The 22,060-nt window shown below is 40.9% G+C and overlaps 1 protein-coding gene across 13 annotated transcripts in view; it reads right to left on the minus strand.

Moving 5' to 3' along the window:
- Nucleotides 1-22,060, minus strand: part of gtdc1 (glycosyltransferase-like domain containing 1) — a 197,051-nt gene that overhangs the window by 20,028 nt on the left and 154,963 nt on the right. For 10 of the 13 annotated variants that reach the window (XR_009655337.1, XM_060929243.1, XM_060929252.1 and 7 more), the window contains 2 exons: nucleotides 8,284-8,382; nucleotides 3,298-3,438 (listed from right to left, as the gene is read on the minus strand). The exons of 1 other annotated variant lie outside the window; for it this stretch is intronic. Coding sequence is in view for 11 of the 12 variants with exons in the window: in XM_060929243.1 (XP_060785226.1) it covers nucleotides 3,298-3,438; nucleotides 8,284-8,382 (240 nt within the window). In the remaining variant the exon portion in view is untranslated. The remainder of the gene's footprint in view (nucleotides 1-3,297; nucleotides 3,439-8,283; nucleotides 8,383-22,060) is intronic. 2 more of the 13 variants (XM_060929253.1, XM_060929246.1) reach the window with 1 other exon arrangement.

A 22,060-nucleotide genomic window follows, 5' to 3' on the forward strand; every position in this document is an offset into this window, starting at 1 on the left:
TCGCGCAGCCGTCGATCGGTTTTTAAGAAGTCTGCCAAAGCAGAAATGATTCTGTCAGACGTTTTGTGGAACGTTTTTATTTATCAAATATGGAATGAAAGCATTTGATGGTAAGAGCGTATGGAATCAATTTTGTGCCAAAATGTTCATACAATACTTTTGAAATATCAAACAAAAACGACAAATCAAAATACAAAAAAAGAACAAAAAGTCAATTTTTTTAGACTGGCAAACAAATTATTCGTGTAATCGTGCAAAATATCAGTCTATTACTCTTCAGAACCCTTTTATTTTTGTTCCGCATCTTTCTCAGTTTTGTTTGGCGTAATTTATTTTGGTTGCGATTCCAGCTTTCTCGTTTGCGCTCCCTGACTTTTTGCTTGCAGTTTTGGCACAAACTTGACGTGTGGGTGGGCTGTCCAGGAACGCATTCCCATTGGCTAACTTGTGTTTGACTGACAGCTACGCTCAGCCATTCCCTACTCGGATTCTGGCGGACTGTTTGGCGAGTGACCGATCCATTGACGGTAAACAAGGATCGAGTGGACTTCAGTGGCGACTATGATATTGAATTTACACTTTGTTGAACTAATTCAATATCATACGCTACGTTCATACTGCAAGGCTTAATGCTCAATTCCGATTTTTTTGTGAAATCCGATTTTTTTGTGAGGTCGTTCACATTAACAAATATATGCGACTTGTATGTGATCCTCAGTATGAACGAAAAGCGACCTAAAAGTGTTCCGCATGCGCATTGCAGGATACGACGACGTCACACGCAGTGAGCATGGCCAGTGTTTACGGAAGTAAAACCGCCCGGTTGCGGTATGACCCATCCAATCTAGCCTGAATAGCTGTATCCCCCCAAATGGAAATCAGCTCCCTAACCTCTGCGTCCTTCCATTGAGAAGATTCAGAACCTTCACAGCCCGAAGCGTCCCTCGCATTGATGTCATGCGCAGGGGCGCAGATACGTTTTTTGAACGGGGGGGGGGGACAAAAAACTGGGGGGGGGACAAAGCTGCCAGCAAACCAACCCCAACCCCGATATGCCTGTCAAACTTGTTGTTAGTAACCATAGCAACCAAGCTCGAGCTCGCAACCTGTGCAGTCTGCGCAGCTCAACCAACCGAAAATCAGTCTTTGTTTTATGTGAGTTGTTGCAACTATGTACACACTGCTGTGCACCTCAATAAACCGAATGGTAATTAGTCTTTTGATTTTTCCGTGAGGTTTGCCTTATGCAAAGAAAGACAGCATAGACGTTTTTTCCTCCCTATAAGTAGGGGGGACCGAACGAGGTGAATTTAAATCTGGGTGGGACGAGTCCCACCCTCTATCTGCGCCCGTGATTATACGCCATGTTGTTGTAACTTTTTTGAGAGACCCGCCGCCTACTTCAGCGCAGAATAGTGACGTTTGTGGCTTGTTGATGACGTGTAAGTCGGATGAACGCGACCTGGCGGTTCAGACTGAAGTCGCATATGAAAAGAGCGGATAGGAATCGGAATTAGCACCACATATCCAAACGGCCTGGGTCAGATTTGAAAAAATCGGATCTGTGTCGTTCATATTGTCAATAAAAGATCGGATACAGGTCACATATGGGCGAAAAGATCGGATTTGAGTCACTTCAGCCTGCAGTGTGAACGTAGCCATAGTCGCCACTGAAGTCCACTCCATGAAGAAAGTCCCTATTACATTACCGCGAAGAGAATTTGAAGGTTGAGCCTGACATGATCACTCGTCCCTTCCTAACGCTGGATTCCTTTCAGCTGTCGTTGCGTCAACACCTGCACGCGCAGATCTCTGATCTGATTGGTCGTAGGCAGCGCCTGCAATTAGACAGCGCTGTAATCCAGCCCGGGATGAACGCCTAACCAGGCCACAAACAGATTAACGATCTGTAAGCGAGTGATGAGACGCGGGGGAATGAAGCTTAGTGGAAAGGAGAAGGGTGAAAGAGTACACGCTGTGTCACGGCTTAAATCATACAGATAATCCAAACCTCCCCTTTTTCGAACCAGTTGCTCTGGCCCTGCGTAAACCCTAATTTAACTCGGCCGGGCTCCAGCGTTTATGAAACGCGCATGTTGCAAGTCCTTAATCCGTCTCTGTTTTGCTCAGTTTTGTTTTTTTTTTTTTCCGGGAGATTACAAAACGGCCAGCTTTCATTACTAATACAGGAGTAGGTGAGACGCAGAGGCCCAATGCAAACAAACACGGCTAAACCTCGGTGCCAGCGTAGAAACTTCTGCACTGGTGGTCTTGACTTTTTTTTTTTTTTCGCCCGTTAACCTGATTTACGAGCGTTTTTTTTTTTTTTTCAGGAAACACACTGTCCCCGCCAAGAGATGAGAGCAGAGTCATGGGAGAAAAATGTAGCTCGAAAACCTTTTTCTCTCCCCGCTCTGCAGGCTGAGCAGATGAGGCAGAGATACGATGCTCCCATTCGGTTTCCATTAATGCCAAGAGAAGCTCTAAAATATGGGGAGTGGAAGACATTTAAGCTTCAGAAAAAGCCGCAGAGCGGTCCTGTGGGCAGAGAAATATTTTCTCATCCCTCCCTTGTCATGCTCTTTCTGCGAACGCAGCTCAGTGGCAGCGCATTTCCACATTGTCCTCGAGAGGACGTGGCATCGCAGTGGGCTCCGGCTCCGGCCCTTACTCCTGCCTTAGAACGACTCTCAAACAATCGATGTGTCTCACCCGCTCCGGTCACTCGCTGGAGGTTTTTTTTTTTTCCCCTTCCCTCCTTTCTTCCTCTTCTCCTCTCCCTGGAGTGAAATGTGAAATAAAACTGCCGTGCACTAAAAGATCTGAGCAGAACGGATTTAAGATTATACGCCTAGAATGGACTCAATGGTCCTTCTTTGTTGCACCAAAATGATTTCTTCATGTTGCACTGAAAACATGTGGGCTGTCCGTGTTCCATGCCCCTGCCTCGCTGTCAAACATAACACGCTGAACGAATCCAACAGCCTGAACGAACGGTTTCTGTTTGGAAGCACGGCGAACGTTTCGAGATGCCGAACGGTTGGAGTCGGCCTTGCGTTCAAATCTACCGTGAGAAACATTTGCCGTTTGCACTTTGCACCGCGTTTCCCCTCGGAGGTTAAGCACAGTCCAGTGTGAAATAATGATTCACATAATATACAAAACTTTGTTACAGTTGGAAAGATGGATGACATGGAGGATTTTTTTTTTTAAGGCATTTTGTTTTGCACGTCGGGCCAACTGCGAACTGAAGTGAACCGCAAATGTCGAGTTGGACAAGAATATCCAAACACCTACCAACGATGGGGCCAGACGATGTGCAGGGGCCGCGGCATTCCTCTTTCTGGATCAGAGCTCCACTTGGACACTAATCGATGCTCCAGCTCTTCTGCATCAGACTCGCTTCTTTGTTCCTTCTCAGTCCGAGACGTTGTAGAGCTGGTGAGGTTCAGCACATGAATACCGAGCAGGAATAAAAGCATCGTCGAGTTGTAGAATGTTCTTCGACCACAGCCAGCATAAACGTAGCGCACTTTATAAAAAACATTCTATATTTAACGGTTATTCCACGAAATCGAGTCGTACATGAGTCGTACGAGTCGGCTATAAACCGTGTATGACGAGATTGAGTGGAATAACTGTTTTATTCGATCCATATTCACTGGGCTTTGAGAAGAGCAATTCCAGCGTTACGGACGTGACACTTGAACTCAAAATGGCAACAAATGACCCAGTGCATGTTTTATTGTCTCCCAGTATTTAAACAGGTGTTGCATATTTTAAGGCTGTACCATACTGGAGAAGTGATAGAACAAGAACAATTCCCATAGTACATCTAGGGCATGCCAGAAAACGCCAATAAAAGATGCGTTATGGATGTGACAGAAAAAGTATCACTTTTCTTGGGTGACTGTACATTTTTATCAAACTCTGTGAAATCGTAAACCTAATGTCGAAATGGAGATATCCGTTTGATAGAGGGGTCCAAGGTGAATATTAAAAAAAATCTTTGTTTAAAATATTTTGTATTTCATGCAGAGTTTCGGAAGGAAAAGTCAGCGTTATGGATGTGACGAAATTCCGTTATGGATGTGACGCGTCTGAAATAGACATGGCGTATGTTTAGAAAATCAGCAATTTAACCACCATAACCCTTTGAGAAACTCTCTAAATATCAGCTAAAACTATCAAAGTTCTTAAATAATATTTAGGATGGCTATTGTTTTGCTGTTTTGTGGATTTTAGCATACATTTCTGTGGCTTGTGGCAATAATATAGAATTGTACATGATCAAAGTTGATTTTAGCTTGGGGTTTACATTATAAGAAAGAAAGACTGACAGTGACATATTAGGTTGGTTACAAATTGGTTCAACTTATTCACATCTGTAAAATACAGGCCTAGGTGAGATCTCTGGGAGTGGTTTTGATGTATTACATGTTGCTTTAATTTTGCATGGTGAGGTTGACATTTACATGGAATTGCCCAGAAACGGAGCTTTTTTTCCCCCCAAATTGCCATACAAAACGTCCGATAAAATAATTCCCGTAAACAAACCAACGAAATGACAGCACGCAATTTGTGAAAAATTCATTCTCATCTCATTATCTCTAGCCGCTTTATCCTGTTCTACAGGGTCGCAGGCAAGCTGGAGCCTATCCCAGCTGACTACGGGCGAAAGGCGGGGTACACCCTGGACAAGTCGCCAGGTCATCACAGGGTTGACACATAGACACAGACAACCATTCGCACTCACATTCACACCTACGCTCAATTTAGAGTCACCAGTTAACCTAACCTGCATGTCTTTGGACTGTGGGGGAAACCGGAGCACCCGGAGGAAACCCACGCGGACACGGGGAGAACATGCAAACTCCACACAGAAAGGCCCTCGCCGGCCCCGGGGCTCGAACCCAGACCTTCTTGCTGTGAGGCGACAGCGCTAACCACTACACCACCATGCCGCCAAAAATTATATAATAAAAATAATAAAAATAATAATAATAATTATTGAAAAAAAAAAGATATGTTCATACCATTAAATACTTTCATTCTGTAATTTGTTGCTTTATTTGGGGGGTTTTGTTTTCGAATAGAGTTTTATTTCGTCCTCGGTTGCTTCAGCGACGTAGTCTGGTTAACACCAGACCATATCACAAGTGAAATATGGTCTGGAATCCGCCTATTGAATTTCTCGTAGGGGAGGTGTGGTTTACGATTGTCAACGGCCGTTTATTTGACGTTGCGAATGTCTATCATTTGGCGTATACGTAGTCCATGGCCAATCATGGCAGTTGTACCCGGTGACGTAGTTAGAGCGACGAAGAGGCGAAGAAGAGAAGAAAAGGAAAGAGAAGGCAAAACAAAAATAGACTGTAACGCCAAAAGCTGTTCTTTTTTTTTTAAACAAACTTTCGCTCTAAACTATTCAGAACAGTGTCTAAAGCTCGATCGAAAGTTTGGTTCGTATCGCTCGCCGCCATGTTAAATGTGATCCGTAAACAGACCCAAATAAACTACAAGCTTCCGTTTGTCGAGTAGTACGCGTCACCGTCTTTCCACCCCTCCCCACTCTCTGATTGGCTCCCTAACTCAGGCGAGCCTTTAGACCATAGTTTCCATGCTGTCTTTTCAGATCGGAACGATTGTGCAAAGCAGCGTGGGATTTCCCAGGCTATCAGCGACGCGCTCCGCCATTTTGTTTTTCTCTACTCACGGTACATGAGCTGATATCCTAGTAGAGCGGCGGCTACAATTATCGACACCTTAACGATCTTTTGGCCGTTGCGAAAGTAGAAAAGATGTGTAATTTCAATGTGTAAATCGTGCATGAATAATTACTCAAACTTCCACTGGGGGGGGAAAAAAAAAGTTGATTCATGATTACTTGGCGTTTCAGATCACATGACACCGTTCTACAATTATCAACACCTTTGTCCACAGTTATCGACATCCAGATGATTATTTATTAAAAAAAAAAAAAAATCGGTATGTGGTATTAAGTTAACAAAACATAGTTTTTATTTAAAATTTGTTGTACACAGACTTATATTTAGTACAACATATATTTTATATAAATATATCGGATGTCGGTGTTTCCATAAATGAGGAAGTAATTCTAATGTTTGTAAACAAATAAACTGATAATGTTTAACCTGAGTCAGAAAATCTTTTTGTTCCACTTTCAAGTATTTTCGTAGATCGCATTTTGTTAATCATTCGTTGTTGTTTGTATTCATTTCTAGTTTTGTCGTTTACCAATAAATGCCAACAGGCGATTGATACTGTAACCGCGTGAAACTCCAGGTCAAAGGTCGCATGTCATTCCTCGAAACAAAATATAAAACGTCCCCTGATATTGTAATATGTGGTAGATATTTACAACAAGCTGCAAAAAATATATATATATATGAGTGATTCCACGCTTATGGGTACTGAAATGGGGACATGAACTTATTCACCTAAAACCGTTTCTTTTTTTACCATCAGGTCACAAAACATGTAATCTTTAATGAATGATATGTTAAAAGATAACTTTAATTTTCTGAGCTGTAATAAAAACATATTTATATGCCAAAGTCAGAACGTAACAGAAGTGTTGTGGACATATATATTCTCAATTTTAACAATGTAGAATTACTTTTTGAAACATAGGAAGGTGATGTTTTAGCAAATATAATTAATAAACATGTGTAGTAGAATAAACATACACATTCTTTCAATAAGATTAACATGGTCTATAGCTAGATTGTCATTAATTTGTAACAGACGCGAGATGGACAATCGTAACAGAAGTAATGGAACAGACATCATTTTGGAACTCATAGGCTTGACTTTGGCATATAAATGTGTTTTTATTACATCTCAGAAAATTAAAGTTATCTTTTAACATATCATTCATTAAAGATTACATGTTTTGTGACCTGATGGTAAAAAAAGAAATGGTTTTAGGTGAATAAGTTCATGTCCCCATTTCAGTACCCATAAGCGTGGAATCACTCATATATATTTTCCGAATGGGATAGAAAAATCTGAATATTCCAAACATGTAATTTTTTATATGCTTGGAATTTAATTCTGCTCTAATTCTATTTATTGCAATCGGATTCCGAATACTCTATAAACATTCCATTCTGTTATCAATCAGAAAAAAAATATATAAATCACAGCACTTTTATTTTTTTTTTTAAGTACTTCATCTACTTCAACAACGTTACACAAAGCCCGATCCATAACAGTTGTACACTACCGTTCAAAAGTTTGGGGTCACCCAGACAATTTTGTGTTTTCCATGAAAAGTCACACTTTTATTTCCCACCATAAGTTGTAAAATGAATAGAAAATATAGTCAAGACATTTTTCTGGCCATTTTGAGCATTTAATCGACCCCACAAATGTGATGCTCCAGAAACTCAATCTGCTCAAAGGAAGGTCAGTTTTATAGCTTCTCTAAAGAGCTCAACTGTTTTCAGCTGTGCTAACATGATTGTACAAGGGTTTTCTAATCATCCATTAGCCTTCTGAGGCAATGAGCAAACACATTGTACCATTAGAACACTGGAGTGAGAGTTGCTGGAAATGGGCCTCTATACACCTATGGAGATATTGCACCAAAAACCAGACATTTGCAGCTAGAATAGTCATTTAGCACATTAGCAATGTATAGAGTGGATTTCTGATTAGTTTAAAGTGATCTTCATTGAAAAGAACAGTGCTTTTCTTTCAAAAATAAGGACATTTCAAAGTGACCCCAAACTTTTGAACGGTACTGTAAATGTCCCTTAATTCCACAGCGTGTCGATAATGGTGGACGCCGGTGAAAGCGATCGCTATTATCGACACCTCACGTGACTTCTCAAACGCGCGTTGAGATACAAAATGGCGACGTGAAAGAGGAAGAAATAAAATAGGTTTCGATCATAAAATATCAGTGAATTTGATCAGTATAAACATGTCCATGATCTTTCCCCCATGGACGATAACGTCCGGATTTTCCGAAAAATTGCTAAAAAAATTCCATCTCAGGTAACGACGACAAGCTCAAAGGACGAGAGGCGGGTCTTCCGGTTGATTAATAAGTGCTGTCACTGAAACTCACCTTGGTAAAATTGTTTTTTATTGGCAAATCTGAAAAGGTGTCGATAATTATGGACTGTCGATAATTGTAGCCGCCGCTCGAGGAGAGTAGCGTGCGACTGCTCGTGTCCAGTGAATGTGGATGGAATAAAATATATTACAGAGACGCAGTTTACGATCCACATGTGTGAGTATTAGGTCGTTTACCTCGCTGCTGCTGTTTCAGGATACTTTCTGGAATCTTGTGAGCTGATATTACGCTGAGGCTGGGCTTGTCTGAGCAGGAGCTTGTGTTCAGGCAGAAATCTAGAAAAGAAAGAAACCATGACATAAATACAGCCGTTTCGTTGCTGGAAAGCAGGAATGACATCTCGCAGTCACGAGGTCATTAAAAAAGTCCTCGTGTGTGTCCTTTTGTTCCGACCAAGAACCGAGTCATTAATGTGCGACACAAAAACGTTGTCTGCTTTACAAATAAACATGCGTCAGTTCTTTTTTTTTTTTCCCCCTTACACAAGGAAATCTGTCACGGTGCCCTTTCCCAAAGACGAAAATAAAACCAGGTAGGAGTTTGAGTGACGTCCGCTGTACGTGATTATTACAAGCTAGTACAAAACAAGTCAGGCTTTTTGTGTCATTGTGTGCCAACAGACGTCTATAAAACACAGCAGAGACATTCCCGACTTCCCTCAGACTGCCTATACGCTGCTTCGTTGCACCGGGAGGCCTAATTGCAGGTTGTGCAATGGCCTTCAGCCAATTAGCTATTTGAGAGCAAAGATTCCCTCCCGTCTTGTACTGACGCGTTATTATTTTTTGCAGCAGAGCAGAACTGAAGGAGCAGCCACGAGCCTGAGACTCCGCGCTGAAGAATGAGGCTTGAAGTGAGCGCAATGAACGACATCGATAGGAGCATGCTCGTCGCATCGAACAAATCATAATAAACAATGGCGTTACGCGTCGTCTTTTTATTTCGTTGGCTTGCACGCTCCGATTCATGCAGATGAGCTTCTGGCGCAACTTTTTACTTTCGGAGCCTTTAATTCCTCTCTTGCCCACGAGCTACAAATGAATACCGCAGAAACCTTGGACCATGGCAGGCAAAACACAGTCCTAGTTTCTCAGATAATCTCTAGTAGTCAGTGCCATGCCTTCAGCAGTCATTTCCCAAAGGAAGAAAGTTCATTATTTTGGCCTGACTGAAATGGATCCTCTAAGTAGTGCCTTCGTTGCGCCAAAAACTTTGTGGTGGAGGGCGACGGCGCGGGATGACTAACTACTAACCGATTTAGCACAGTGGCCCACAATATGTTTGCAATACATAGAAAGGAGCGTTCCAATTGCTGGAGATCTCATCTACTTCAAAACGACGCGAACTATAAAGCCAGGCGTGTAAAAACCAGCTTCTCTTTGAGGTACACACAAACGACTGACTTTTGTGGGGTGGAAGCCCTTCTTCGCTTTGCGCATTCCTGGTTAGCTCATAGCGCAGCTGAGTCTCGACCCACAGTCAAAAACTGCTCACTTTCGATGCGATAATTTGGTGTTCTGGAGTGTCGGGGCATCACCTTCACCAAGCAACATTAAGACTGGAGAAATTCACATCAAGCACACCAGGCTGAAGCAAGTTAACGCCTCGAAACCACAATCCTTTCCTTGGACAAAGCAACAATCATTATGTGTTTTTTTTCGAACCATAGCCAATCCAAAAGGCCATGAATTGATGGAAAATCAATAAGATCAGCTGATTTTCACGGAATCTACCGAGACTCATCCGGAAGATCCCGAACGGGCGCGTGACGTCACACCTGTAACGAAGATCCAGGTATCAGTTTCGTTCCCGTGCGCAGCAGCAGTGTTGATATGGAATCACGTTTTGGAGAGAATCCTGATAGTGACTGGGCTTCTTATATGTCGGATGAAGGAGCAGAAGATTATCAAGGATATTGCAGAGTGAATGGTTATCCTTTCGAGCCGGCAAGATGAGAAACTGCCAGTTCACTCAGTTCACGAGTCTTACAGTGGTGCTTGAAAGTTTGTGAACCCTTTAGAATTTTCTATATTTCTGCATAAATAGAACCTAAAACATCATCAGATTTTCACACAAGTCCTAAAAGTAGATAAAGAGAACCCAGTTAAACAAATGAGACAAAAATATTATACTCAGTCATTTATTTATTGAGGGAAATGATCCAGTATTACATATCTGTGAGTGGCAAAAGTATGTGAACCTTTGCTTTCAGTATCTGGTGTGACCCCCTTGTGCAGCAATAACTGCAACTAAACGTTTGCGGTAACTGTTGATCAGTCCTGCACACCGGCTTGGAGGAATTTTAGCCCGTTCCTCCGTACAGAACAGCTTCAACTCTGGGATGTTGGTGGGTTTCCTCACATGAACTGCTCGCTTCAGGTCCTTCCACAACATTTCCATTGGATTAAGGTCAGGACTTTGACTTGGCCATTCCAAAACATTCACTTTATTCTTCTTTAACCATTCTTTGGTAGAACGACTTGTGTGCTTAGGGTCGTTGTCTTGCTGCATGACCCACCTTCTCTTGAGATTCAGTTCATGGACAGATGTCCTGACATTTTCATTTAGAATTCGCTGGTATAATTCAGAATTCATTGTTCCATCAATGATGGCAAGCCGTCCTGGCCCAGATGCAGCAAAACAGGCCCAAACCATGATACTACCACCACCATGTTTCACAGATGGGATAAGGTTCTTATGCTGGAATGCAGTGTTTTCCTTTCTCCAAACATAACGCTTCTCATTTAAACCAAAAAGTTCTATTTTGGTCTCATCCGTCCACAAAACAGTTTTCCAACAGCCTTCTGGCTTGTCCACGTGATCTTTGGCAAACTGCAGACGAGCACCAATGTTCTTTTTGGAGAGCAGTGGCTTTCTCCTTGCAACCCTGCCATGCACACCATTGTTGTTCAGTGTTCTCCTGATGGTGGACTCATGAACATTAACATTAGCCAATGTGAGAGAGGCCTTCAGTTGCTTACCTGACTCTAATTTCACCTTCAAATTAACTGCTAATCCTAGAGGTTCACATACTTTTGCCACTCACAGATATGTAATACTGGATCATTTTCCTCAATAAATAAATGACCAAGTATAATATTTTTGTTTCATTTGTTTAACTGGGTTCTCTTTATCTACTTTTAGGACTTGTGTGAAAATCTGATGATGTTTTAGGTCATATTTATGCAGAAATATAGAAAATTCTAAAGGTTCACAAACTTTTAAGCACCACTGTACACTGTAGCGCGTGCAAGATAGATAGATAGATAGATAGATAGATAGATAGATAGATAGATAGATAGAGATGTACAGAACACAGTGGTTACCCTTCATCATGTTTTCTTGAACAAAACTAAAAACAATTCGAGTCTTGCAATAGGGTCATTCCATGCCAAATCAACAAGAGGTTATGCTCGACCATCTCAGATTTCAATGAAATTTGGAGCGCTCAGAGATACTGTTAAAAGAAGTTAATCCCCACTACTTGCACTTCCTATCACCAATAGTTTCAGAGATACAGGCATTTGAATTTTTCGAATTTTTTTTTTTTGCTCAAAGCATACATATTTCAAAGTGCAATATAATCTTTATTATGCAAGATAGAAACCTAAAATTTTGCACAGAGAGACTCAATGTCTTGTACTACAAGCTTCACCTTAGAATTTCAATGGTCATTGTATATTAGATGGTGATTTTAACAAGGAAATTAAAAAGACAAATTTGCATTTTTTGCATTTTTAACTCATTCTGGAAGCTTGCCTGTGGCAGTAATGCTTAAACTAAGAATGTTATTCAAATCTACACAGAAATATCTACCAATTTCAGTTTTACCAAGTCTCCACTATTCCTAGTTTGTCTGTAATAGGGTTTTGAAATTCGCCGATTTCTAAAACATGCCATTTTCAGTAGCAAGAAATCCAATGTGGGATAGCAGTTAGGAACTTGTAAAAATTTTTCAGTAATCCCCAAGACCCATATTCTATATTTCCAAATTTTTGTTCTGTGTCTCTCAAGTATTTTTAAACTACAGGGGTTTAAAAAATCCATTTTCACCAAATTCGAATTTTTGATATAGTTTCATATAACTGATATTTGAGGGTTAATAAATGCTTCAATAAGGCTCAAGTAGGTTAGGAGACATGTTTCTTCCTCAATTTTAAATAAAATTTAAATTAATGCTCAGTATTAATTATTTGTAAATTGATTTTAATCTAAGACTGTGTAACATTAGCAATCAATGACCAGCTATTGTGTACCAGTCAACAGCCAGCCTTATCAATATCAACACAGCACAATAGGTGACCTTTGATACCAGAACAGGTGGCTCATATCTTATAGTTTTAGAGTCTGTAAACTGCATACTTGTTCAGATAACATTATTTTGCTTGGATTATATTAAATACATTGTAATACAGAGCACTGAGAAAATTTACCAATGTTATTAACTGAATGTGTTTCTTTGCAAGGATTGGATATTTTGAATAGTTGACTAGGGAATTTAATTGTAGTTGCTTTCAATTTGAGATCAGTATAAATGAGTTTGTTCTTAGACATCTAGAAATGGCTGAACTTCCTCCCTGTTCTATAGGAATTGGACTAAAGAAAGATTCTGACTGCCATAAACTAACATACAACAGAAATTGTAAGTTAAATACACTCTCTCAGTATAGTTTGGAGCAAATTTCATTAATTAAACAGAGAACTGAACTTGAGAACATTTCAAGCACAGACACAGTATGTCTGCATCATGAGAAACTGTTTCTGATGAAACATGAAGAGCTACAGAAAAGTTGTTGTGATCCATATGAAAGGCACTCTGAGAGAGTGTATTTAACTTACAATTTCTGTTGTATGTTAGTTTATGGCAGTCAGAATCTTTCTTTAGTCCAATTCCTATAGAACAGGGAGGAAGTTCAGCCATTTCTAGATGTCTAAGAACAAACTCATTTATACTGATCTCAAATTGAAAGCAACTACAATTAAATTCTCTAGTCAACTATTCAAAATATCCAATCCTTGCAAAGAAACACATTCAGTTAATAACATTGGTAAATTTTCTCAGTGCTCTGTATTACAATGTATTTAATATAATCCAAGCAATATAATGTTATCTGAACAAGTATGCAGTTTACAGACTCTAAAACTATAAGATATGAGCCACCTGTTCTGGTATCAAAGGTCACCTATTGTGCTGTGTTGATATTGATAAGACTGGCTGTTGACTGGTACACAATAGCTGGTCATTGATTGCTAATGTTACACAGTCTTAGATTAAAATCAATTTACAAATAATTAATACTGAGCATTAATTGAAATTTTATTTAAAATTGAGGAAGAAACATGTCTCCTAACCTACTTGAGCCTTATTGAAGCATTTATTAACCCTCAAATATCAGTTATATGAAAATATATCAAAAATTTGAATTTGGTGAAAAATGGATTTTTTAAACCCCTGTAGTTTAAAAATACTTGAGAGACACAGAACAAAAATTTGGAAATATAAAATATGGGTCTTGGGGATTACTGAAAAAAAAAATTTACAAGTTCCTAACTGCTATCCCACATTGGATTTCTTGCGACTGAAAATGGCATGTTTTAGAAATCGGCGAATTTCAAAACCCTATTACAGACAAACTAGGAATAGTGGAGACTTGGTAAAACTGAAATTGGTAGATATTTCTGTGTAGATTTGAATAACATTCTTAGTTTAAGCATTACTGCCACAGGCAAGCTTCCAGAATGAATTAAAAATGCAAAAAATGCAAATTTGGCTTTTTAATTTCCTTGTTAAAATCACCATCTAATATACAATGACCATTGAAATTCTAAGTTGAAGCTTGTAGTACAAGACATTGAGTCTCTCTGTGCAAAATTTTAGGTTTCTATCTTGCATAATAAAGATTATATTACACTTTGAAATATGTATGTTTTGAGCAAAATGCAAAAAAAATCGAAAAATTCAAATGCCTGTATCTCTGAAACCGTTGGAGATAGGAAGCTCAAGTTTTGGGGATTAACTTCTTTTAATAGTATCTCTGAGCGCTCCAAATTTCATTGAAATCTGAGATGGTCGAGCATAAATTTGTCAGATATTTGTTGATTTGGCATGGAATGACCCTATACTGCAGTCTGAGAGTTTTTAACACGTTTCAGTTAATAATTAATAATGATTGCGAGCATGCATTTTTCTTCCTGTTAAAGTGCATCAGATACGATAAGATCGGATGTCGCGAGCGTATAAATGCTGCTCATAATACTGCGTCTGGTGCACTGTGTGTGTGTGTGTGTGAGATAATAGGGGAATCGATGAACTGTCCAAATGTCAGATCAAATGTCATCTATTAAATCAGTGGGTTTCTTTTTTGCTCCAGTAATTCCCATGTGGTCGTTCTGGTGGTGATGAACACTTAATGAATCAGATTTATTATTAGTAGGTGACACGAAATCTGTCACTTCTGTCACTTTTGTGTCATTTCTTGGAAATTCGTGAACTGAACGTCCTGTTGTATATGGATTTGAACGTCTAAACACGACTCGGCGCTTTCACATCGTTATTTTTCGAAGATTCCAACAACAGTATCCAATCTCGGTGAGTAAACAAGCACGGAGTCAGATGAACCGAAATGACCCAGATAACCGGGGTTCCACGTGTGACGTCACGCGAGATTAGCCCTGAGGCAAGGCTGCCTTTTTCCGGGATCCGGAAGCGGCGGTTTATCGATAGTTTTGTGCTTGATAATAACAAATAATTAATATTATTTTCCCCCCTGCTTTATTAATTCATTTGGGTTGTTGCTAATGATATGTATTGATTTTAAGGCATTACATACACTTTAAGCAGTCTGGCTGGCAGAACTCTGGTGCTCCGACCGCACCATGTTCTATTTGCTTGGAACAGGATTTCACAGACAAATTCTGGATAGAATAATAATAATAACAACAACCACCACCTACTGGATTGTGTGATATAGATTTTTCCACACTTTTTATTCGCAAGTTTAGAAAATTCGCAATAAATTATTTAATTGTCAAGAACCGATAGCCTTATATATATTTGGGGGGGGGACCCCAGGGAGACAAACATTTCTGCCATTTCAGGATTAAGGAGAGTACAGGAACATGTAATAATATTCCCAGCTGGGTAGTCGGGAACTGCTGGCTGGCAGTGGCAACCATGAAAATGCGGCTGGATGGTGGCTTTTTAGATGAAACTGTGCACTAAACTGGAATAATAAAATTGATATATCGTACCAGTCAAAGGTTTGGACACACCTACTTATTTATACACCAATCAAACGCAGAAAGGTGTCAGGATAAACTTTTTCAGCAGTTTGTGCTACAGTAGCTCTTTTGTAGGATTGGGCTCGCCTTCATGCCCCATGCGAATCAGTGTCTTCGACACCCATGACCCCGTCAGTGGTTCACCGGTTGTCCTTCCTTGGGCCACTTTTGTTCGGTTCTAACCACTGCATACCAGGAACACCCCACAAGATGTGCCATTTCGGAGACGTTCAGACCCAGTCATCTATCCATCACAATTTGGCCCTTGTCAAAGTCGCTCAGATCCTTACACTTGCCCATTTTTCCTGCTTCATATCAACACATCAACTTCAAGAACTGACTGTTCTCTTGCTGCCGAATATATCCCACCACTTGACAGGTGCCACTGTAATAAGATAATCAGTATTATTCACTTCACCTGTCAGTGACCACAATGTTATGGCTGATCGGTGTTTGTTTTTCTGTATTGTGACCATTTTCTACACAGGCTGGAAAAGGTTACAAAACCATCTCTAAAGAGTTTGGACTCCACCAATCCACAGTCAGACTGGTTGTGCACAAATGGAGGAAATTCAAGACCATTGTTACCCTCCCCAGGAGTGGTCGACCAACAAAGATCACTCCAAGAGCAAGGCGTGTAATAGTCAGCGAGGTCACAAAGGACCCCAGGGTAACTTCTAAGCAACTGAAGGCCTCTCTCACATTGGCTAATGTTAATGTTCATGAGTCCACCATCAGGAGAACACTGAACAACAATGGTGTGCATGGCAGGGTTGCAAGGAGAAAGCCACTGCTCTCCAAAAAGAACATTGCTGCTCCTCTGCAGTTTGCTAAAGATCACGTGGACAAGCCAGAAGGTTATTGGAAAAATGTTTTGTAGACGGATGAGACCAAAATAGAACTTTTGTGTTTAAATGAGAAGCGTTATGTTTGGAGAAAGGAAAACACTGCATTCCAGCATAAGAACCTTATCCCATCTGTGAAGCATGGTGGTGGTAGTATCATGGTTTGGGCCTGTTTTGCTGCATCTGGGCCAGGACGGCTCGCCATCATTGATGGAACAATGAATTCTGATTTATACCAGCGAATTCTAAAGGAAAATGTCAGGACATCTGTCCATGAACTGAATCTCAAGAGAAGGTGGGTCATGCAGCAAGACAACGACCCTAAGCATACAAGTCGTTCTACCAAAGAATGGTTAAAGAAGAATAAAGTGAATGTTTTGGAATGGCCAAGTCAAAGTCCTGACCTTAATCCAATGGAAATGTTGTGGAAGGACCTGAAGCGAGCAGTTCATGTGAGGAAACCCACCAACATCCCAGAGTTGAAGCTGTTCTGTACGGAGGAACGGGCTAAAATTCCTCCAAGCCGGTGTGCAGGACTGATCAACAGTTACCGCAAACGTTTAGTTGCAGTTATTGCTGCACAAGGGGGTCACACCAGATAATATTGGATCATTTTCCTCAATAAATAAATGACCAAGTATAATATTTTTGTCTCATTTGTTTAACTGGGTTCTCTTTATCTACTTATAGGACTTGTGTGAAAATCTGATGATGTTTTAGGTCATCTCATCTCATCTCATTATTTCTAGCCGCTTTATCCTGTTCTACAGGGTCGCAGGCAAGCTGGAGCCTATCCCAGCTGACTACGGGCGAAAGGCGGGGTACACCCTGGACAAGTCGCCAGGTCATCACAGGGCTGACACATAGACACAGACAACCATTCACACTCACATTCACACCTACGGTCAATTTAGAGTCACCAGTTAACCTAACCTGCATGTCTTTGGACTGTGCGGGAAACTGGAGCACCCGGAGGAAACCCACGCGGACACGGGGAGAACATGCAAACTCCGCACAGAAAGGCCCTCGCCGGCCCCGGGGCTCGAACCCAGGACCTTCTTGCTGTGAGGCGACAGCGCTAACCACTACACCACCGTGCCGCCTGTTTTAGGTCATATTTATGCAGAAATATAGAAAATTCGAAAGGGTTCACAAACTTTCAAGCACCACTGTACAGGTATATCCACTCAAAGTGGTGTATATCCACCTAAAGTGCTGTTTTTGACCGTTTTTGGCTGAAAAAAATAGGCGGGGCTTCCAGGCGGTGTCTGGTAATATGGGAGATTACAAAACATCTGCTCTCATCATTCCATACTCAGATTTTTTTCTTCTTTTCTGGCTATCTCCTGTTTAATTTGGGAGAAACAGATAATCTGTTCCTTTGGCCTATCTGAGTGACAAGTCACACTAGTGTTCTCTGATTTTAAATCATGGAGCTCCTAAGCAACGTGTTTTGTTTTTATCAGTTCTGGATGACTGGATATCGTGGCAGTGTGTAAAATTGTTGCTCACGTTTTCTATGTCCTCCTGTTCTTTTTATCATTCTTTTCAGTGCGCTTCTGGTCATTGTCCTTTTCACAAAAAAAAAAAAAAAAACGGTCTGTGCTTAGATTATAGTCCAGATGTTATAAAGCCAGTTTTCTGTCATCATCCACAAGGTTACGCTTCATCTTCCAAGAAATTTTCCTCTCAAAAATAACCTGGAGAACCAAAGGCTCGGATCCAAACGCTCGAAAACTGGCAGAGACGTCTTTTAAAAGTATGGATATTTTTTTTTTCTGCTAATTTTAGACGGGACCATTCTTAGACTGTGCCGGTCTCCAAATTAGTACAGTCCTCATAAGTAAATGATAAACCTTATATGCTCTAGCGAACCGCAAAAGACTAAAACGTCGACATGGGCCACTTAACAGCCTTACCTCGACCATCTTGGTGCTAAAGCTAAAGCTTTGGATGGATGGTTCTGCAAACAAATAAGGACAGAGAGCTGGCCTGTGAAACACTGCACCGAATGGATGAAAAGAAGTACTCGGAGAGCGCTGTGAGCGATGGAGGTGCTTCGCGAGCTCAGAGGAAAATTTCATTTCGAGAACCATTTTGAAAATTACATGAAGCCGGGTTTGACTAGGCAATAAAAACAGGGCCATGCCCACCGGAGAGAGAGGTACTTAAAGAGAATGCCGCCAATTAGCTTATTTATAAATCAACGGCAATTTCAGTGATGACTTTACCTCACGTTTGATTAAATGTGAAAGGATGGCAGGGCAAAAAAGAGAGAGAGTGCGTGTGGGGGGGGAATCAAAGTCAAAAATCATTTGATCTAATTTCCTTTATTGGCAATAATCACAAGCGGTTCCGCTTTCCCGGGCTAATGAAAAATGCCATTGATCTCGAGGTTGGCCGATGCAATAGCTCAGAAACTGAAAGAGCTGGAAGCGAGTCAGGTTTAGTCTCGACATTTTGGGGGAGTGCTGCAAAACCAGGCTGAAGTCAAACTCGCAGGATGACTTAACGCTCCCTGTGCATTAAACAAAAAGAGACTGATCGTGCAGAGGTTGAACATGGGCAAGGGCAGAGCTGGGACCGTACCGCCAGCATCATTAATCTCATCGTAACGGGTGTCCTGCACGGCGGCCTGACAGAGGTTGAACATTACGGGCGCAGGAGACCTGAAGAGAGCTTCGGAAATGTGGTCCGAGAAGGTCATTATTGCACATTAATATCCACATTCATCACTTTGAACTGACCTCACAGGGGCGGCACGACTCCCACCCCGGATCTGGCGCGTAGCCTTTACTGCAGCTTGTTAAAATGTGACATGAGTACAAAACTTTAGCTCTGAAGCCCGAAGAGAAAGTGCTTCACTACAAAGTCAGTGAGAAAGATTGATAGGAGAAAAACGCGGGTCACTAAGGGGAAATGGAAGTAAAGCCTGGGACTGGATCACTAATAGTGTCTGCTTGAACGTATTCAACAGCATCACGCTTTCGAACGACGCTAGAAAACTTCACTGAAGAACAGAACTTGTGTGCCACTATTCCTTCCTATTATTTGCACATAATATATGACATTATTATACAGTGGTGCTTGAAAGTTTATGAACCCTTTTGAATTTTCTATATTTCTACAAAAATATGACCTAAAACATCATCAGATTTTCACACAAGTCCTAAAAGTAGATAAAGAGAACCCAGTTAAACAAATGAGACAAAAATATTATACTTGGTCATTTATTTATTGAGGAAAATGATCCAATATTACATATCTGCGAGTGGCAAAAGTATGTGAACCTTTGCTTTCAGTATCTGGTGTGACCCCCTTGTGCAGCAATAACTACAACTAAACGTTTGCGGTAGCTGTTGATCAGTCCTGCACACCGGCTTGGAGGAATTTTAGCCCGTTCCTCCATACAGAACAGCTTCAACTCTGGGATGTTGGTGGGTTTCCTCACATGAACTGCTCGCTTCAGGTCCTTCCACAACATTTCCATTGGATTAAGGTCAGGACTTTGACTTGGCCATTCCAAAACATTAACTTTATTCTTCTTTAACCATTCTTTGGTAGAACGACTTGTGTGCTTAGGGTCGTTGTCTTGCTGCATGACCCACCTTCTCTTGAGATTCAGTTCATGGACAGATGTCCTGACATTTTCCTTTAGAATTCGCTGGTATAATTCAGAATTCATTGTTCCATCAATGATGGGAAGCCGTCCTGGCCCAGATGCAGCAAAACAGACCCAAACCATGATACTACCACCACCATGTTTCACAGATGGGATAAGGTTCTTATGCTGGAATGCAGTGTTTTCCTTTCTCCAAACATAACGCTTCTCATTTAAACCAAAAAGTTCTATTTTGGTCTCATCCGTCCACAAAACATTTTTCCAATAGCCTTCTGGCTCGTCCACGTTATCTTTAGCGAACTGCAGACGAACAGCAACGTTCTTTTTGGAGAGCAGTGGCTTTCTCCTTGCAACCCTGCCATGCACACCATTGTTGTTCAGTGGTCGACCACTCCTGGGGAGGGTAACAATGGTCTTGAATTTCCTCTATTTGTACACAATCTGTCTGACTGTGGATTGGTGGAGTCCAAACTCTTTCGAGATGGTTTTGTAACCTTTTCCAGCCTGATGAGCATCAACAATGCTTTTTCTGAGGTCCTCAGAAATCTCCTTTGTTCGTGCCATGATACACTTCCACAAACATGTGTTGTGAAGATCAGCCTTTGATAGATCCCTGTTCTTTAAATAAAACAGGGTGCCCACTCACACCTGATTGTCATCCCATTGACTGAAAACACCTGACTCTAATTTCACCTTCAAATTAACTGCTAATCATGGAGGTTCACATACTTTTGCCACTCACAGATATGTAATATTGGATCATTTTCCTCAATAAATAAATGACCAAGTATAATATTTTTGACTCATTTGTTTAACTGGGGTCTCTTTATCTACTTTTAGGACTTGTGTGAAAATCTGATGATGTTTTAGGTCATATTTATGCAGAAATATAGAAAATTCTAAAGGGTCACAAACTTTCAAGCACCACTGTACATACGGGCCACTTTTTCCATGGAGTAAAAACGTGTATTCTGTTCCCTTCTCGTGGGTTTATTGATGGCGTGTTCTCATATCGCTTATCCTCCATGGATTATGCTAGGGCTGCTCGATTATGGAAAAAATAATAATCACGATTATTTCAGTCAATATTGAAATCACAATTATTCAAACGATTTTTTGAAACAATGCATTTATTCAGCATTTCTCTTTAAAACAAAAAAAACCCCTCTCTGTTATTGATCATTTACGTTCACCTTTCTTTCAAAGTGAAAATAAATATAGTCTAGAAAAACTTAAGTTTGCGATGTATAAAACAAAATAAAAATATTCTTTTGGCATAAGGCAGAGAAAAACAAATGTACATAGGCTGCATGTCTTTGGCTAAATAATATCCGATGGATGCTGTGAGTGCGTTGTGCCTCTCCGAACTCGTGGCATACGGAGTGGCATTGTAGAGAGTGGCTGAAATGGATGGCTGCATTGTCTTGCTGGTTGTGGCGGCATCGGCTTTATCTTTTTGTTTGTTTTTTATTGTTTGGTCGTGAATAACTTTATGGCTTAGTTTCAGGTGGTTGAAGAGGTTTGTAGCGTTGCCAAGAGGCGCAGATACTACCTTATTGCAAATCTTGCACACGATGCGCTTCTGTTCCACGTCGGATTCTTCGAATCCAAAGTGATCCCATATTACAGACGTTTTTCGTCCCTTTTTGTCGACCGACCGATTCTGCCCTCCTTCTGTCATCTTGCGAGCCTACCTCGCGCCAAACAATTCACAATCTCTCCTCCTTTCATTTCAGCTGCGTGAGTGGAGAGCCATAGAGACACACACACTGCTTCCGCCGCGTGAGTGTTGTTGGCAAGTCTGCGCATGGGCCCGCAGGAAGGAAATGTACGGTATTGCGTGTGCGCGTCCCCGACAAATGGCAAAATAATCGTTTCAACTCGATTATATGAATTTTGAGATCGTTTGACACAAAATCGAAATCGTGATCAAAATTCGATTAATTGCACAGCCCTAGAATGAGCGTGCGATATTGTTATAATAGTCGAGACAACATGACGTCGCACTTCAGCGCTCATGCGAAGGTCCAATGACAAACCTTTTCTGTTGCGCACGCGCACAATCACTTCTTTATTGGCCGGGAAAGAGAGAACACGGGGTTAATTCAGTGCTCGGATTAAGCACTAAATAAATAAATTGAAAATAAAGACGCGCTGAACACCCGAAAGGCTATCAAAACTTCATTAGATATTCTCCACGCATAG

Source organism: Neoarius graeffei, chromosome 9, assembly GCF_027579695.1.
Source record: "Neoarius graeffei isolate fNeoGra1 chromosome 9, fNeoGra1.pri, whole genome shotgun sequence".
Taxonomy (NCBI): domain Eukaryota; kingdom Metazoa; phylum Chordata; class Actinopteri; order Siluriformes; family Ariidae; genus Neoarius; species Neoarius graeffei.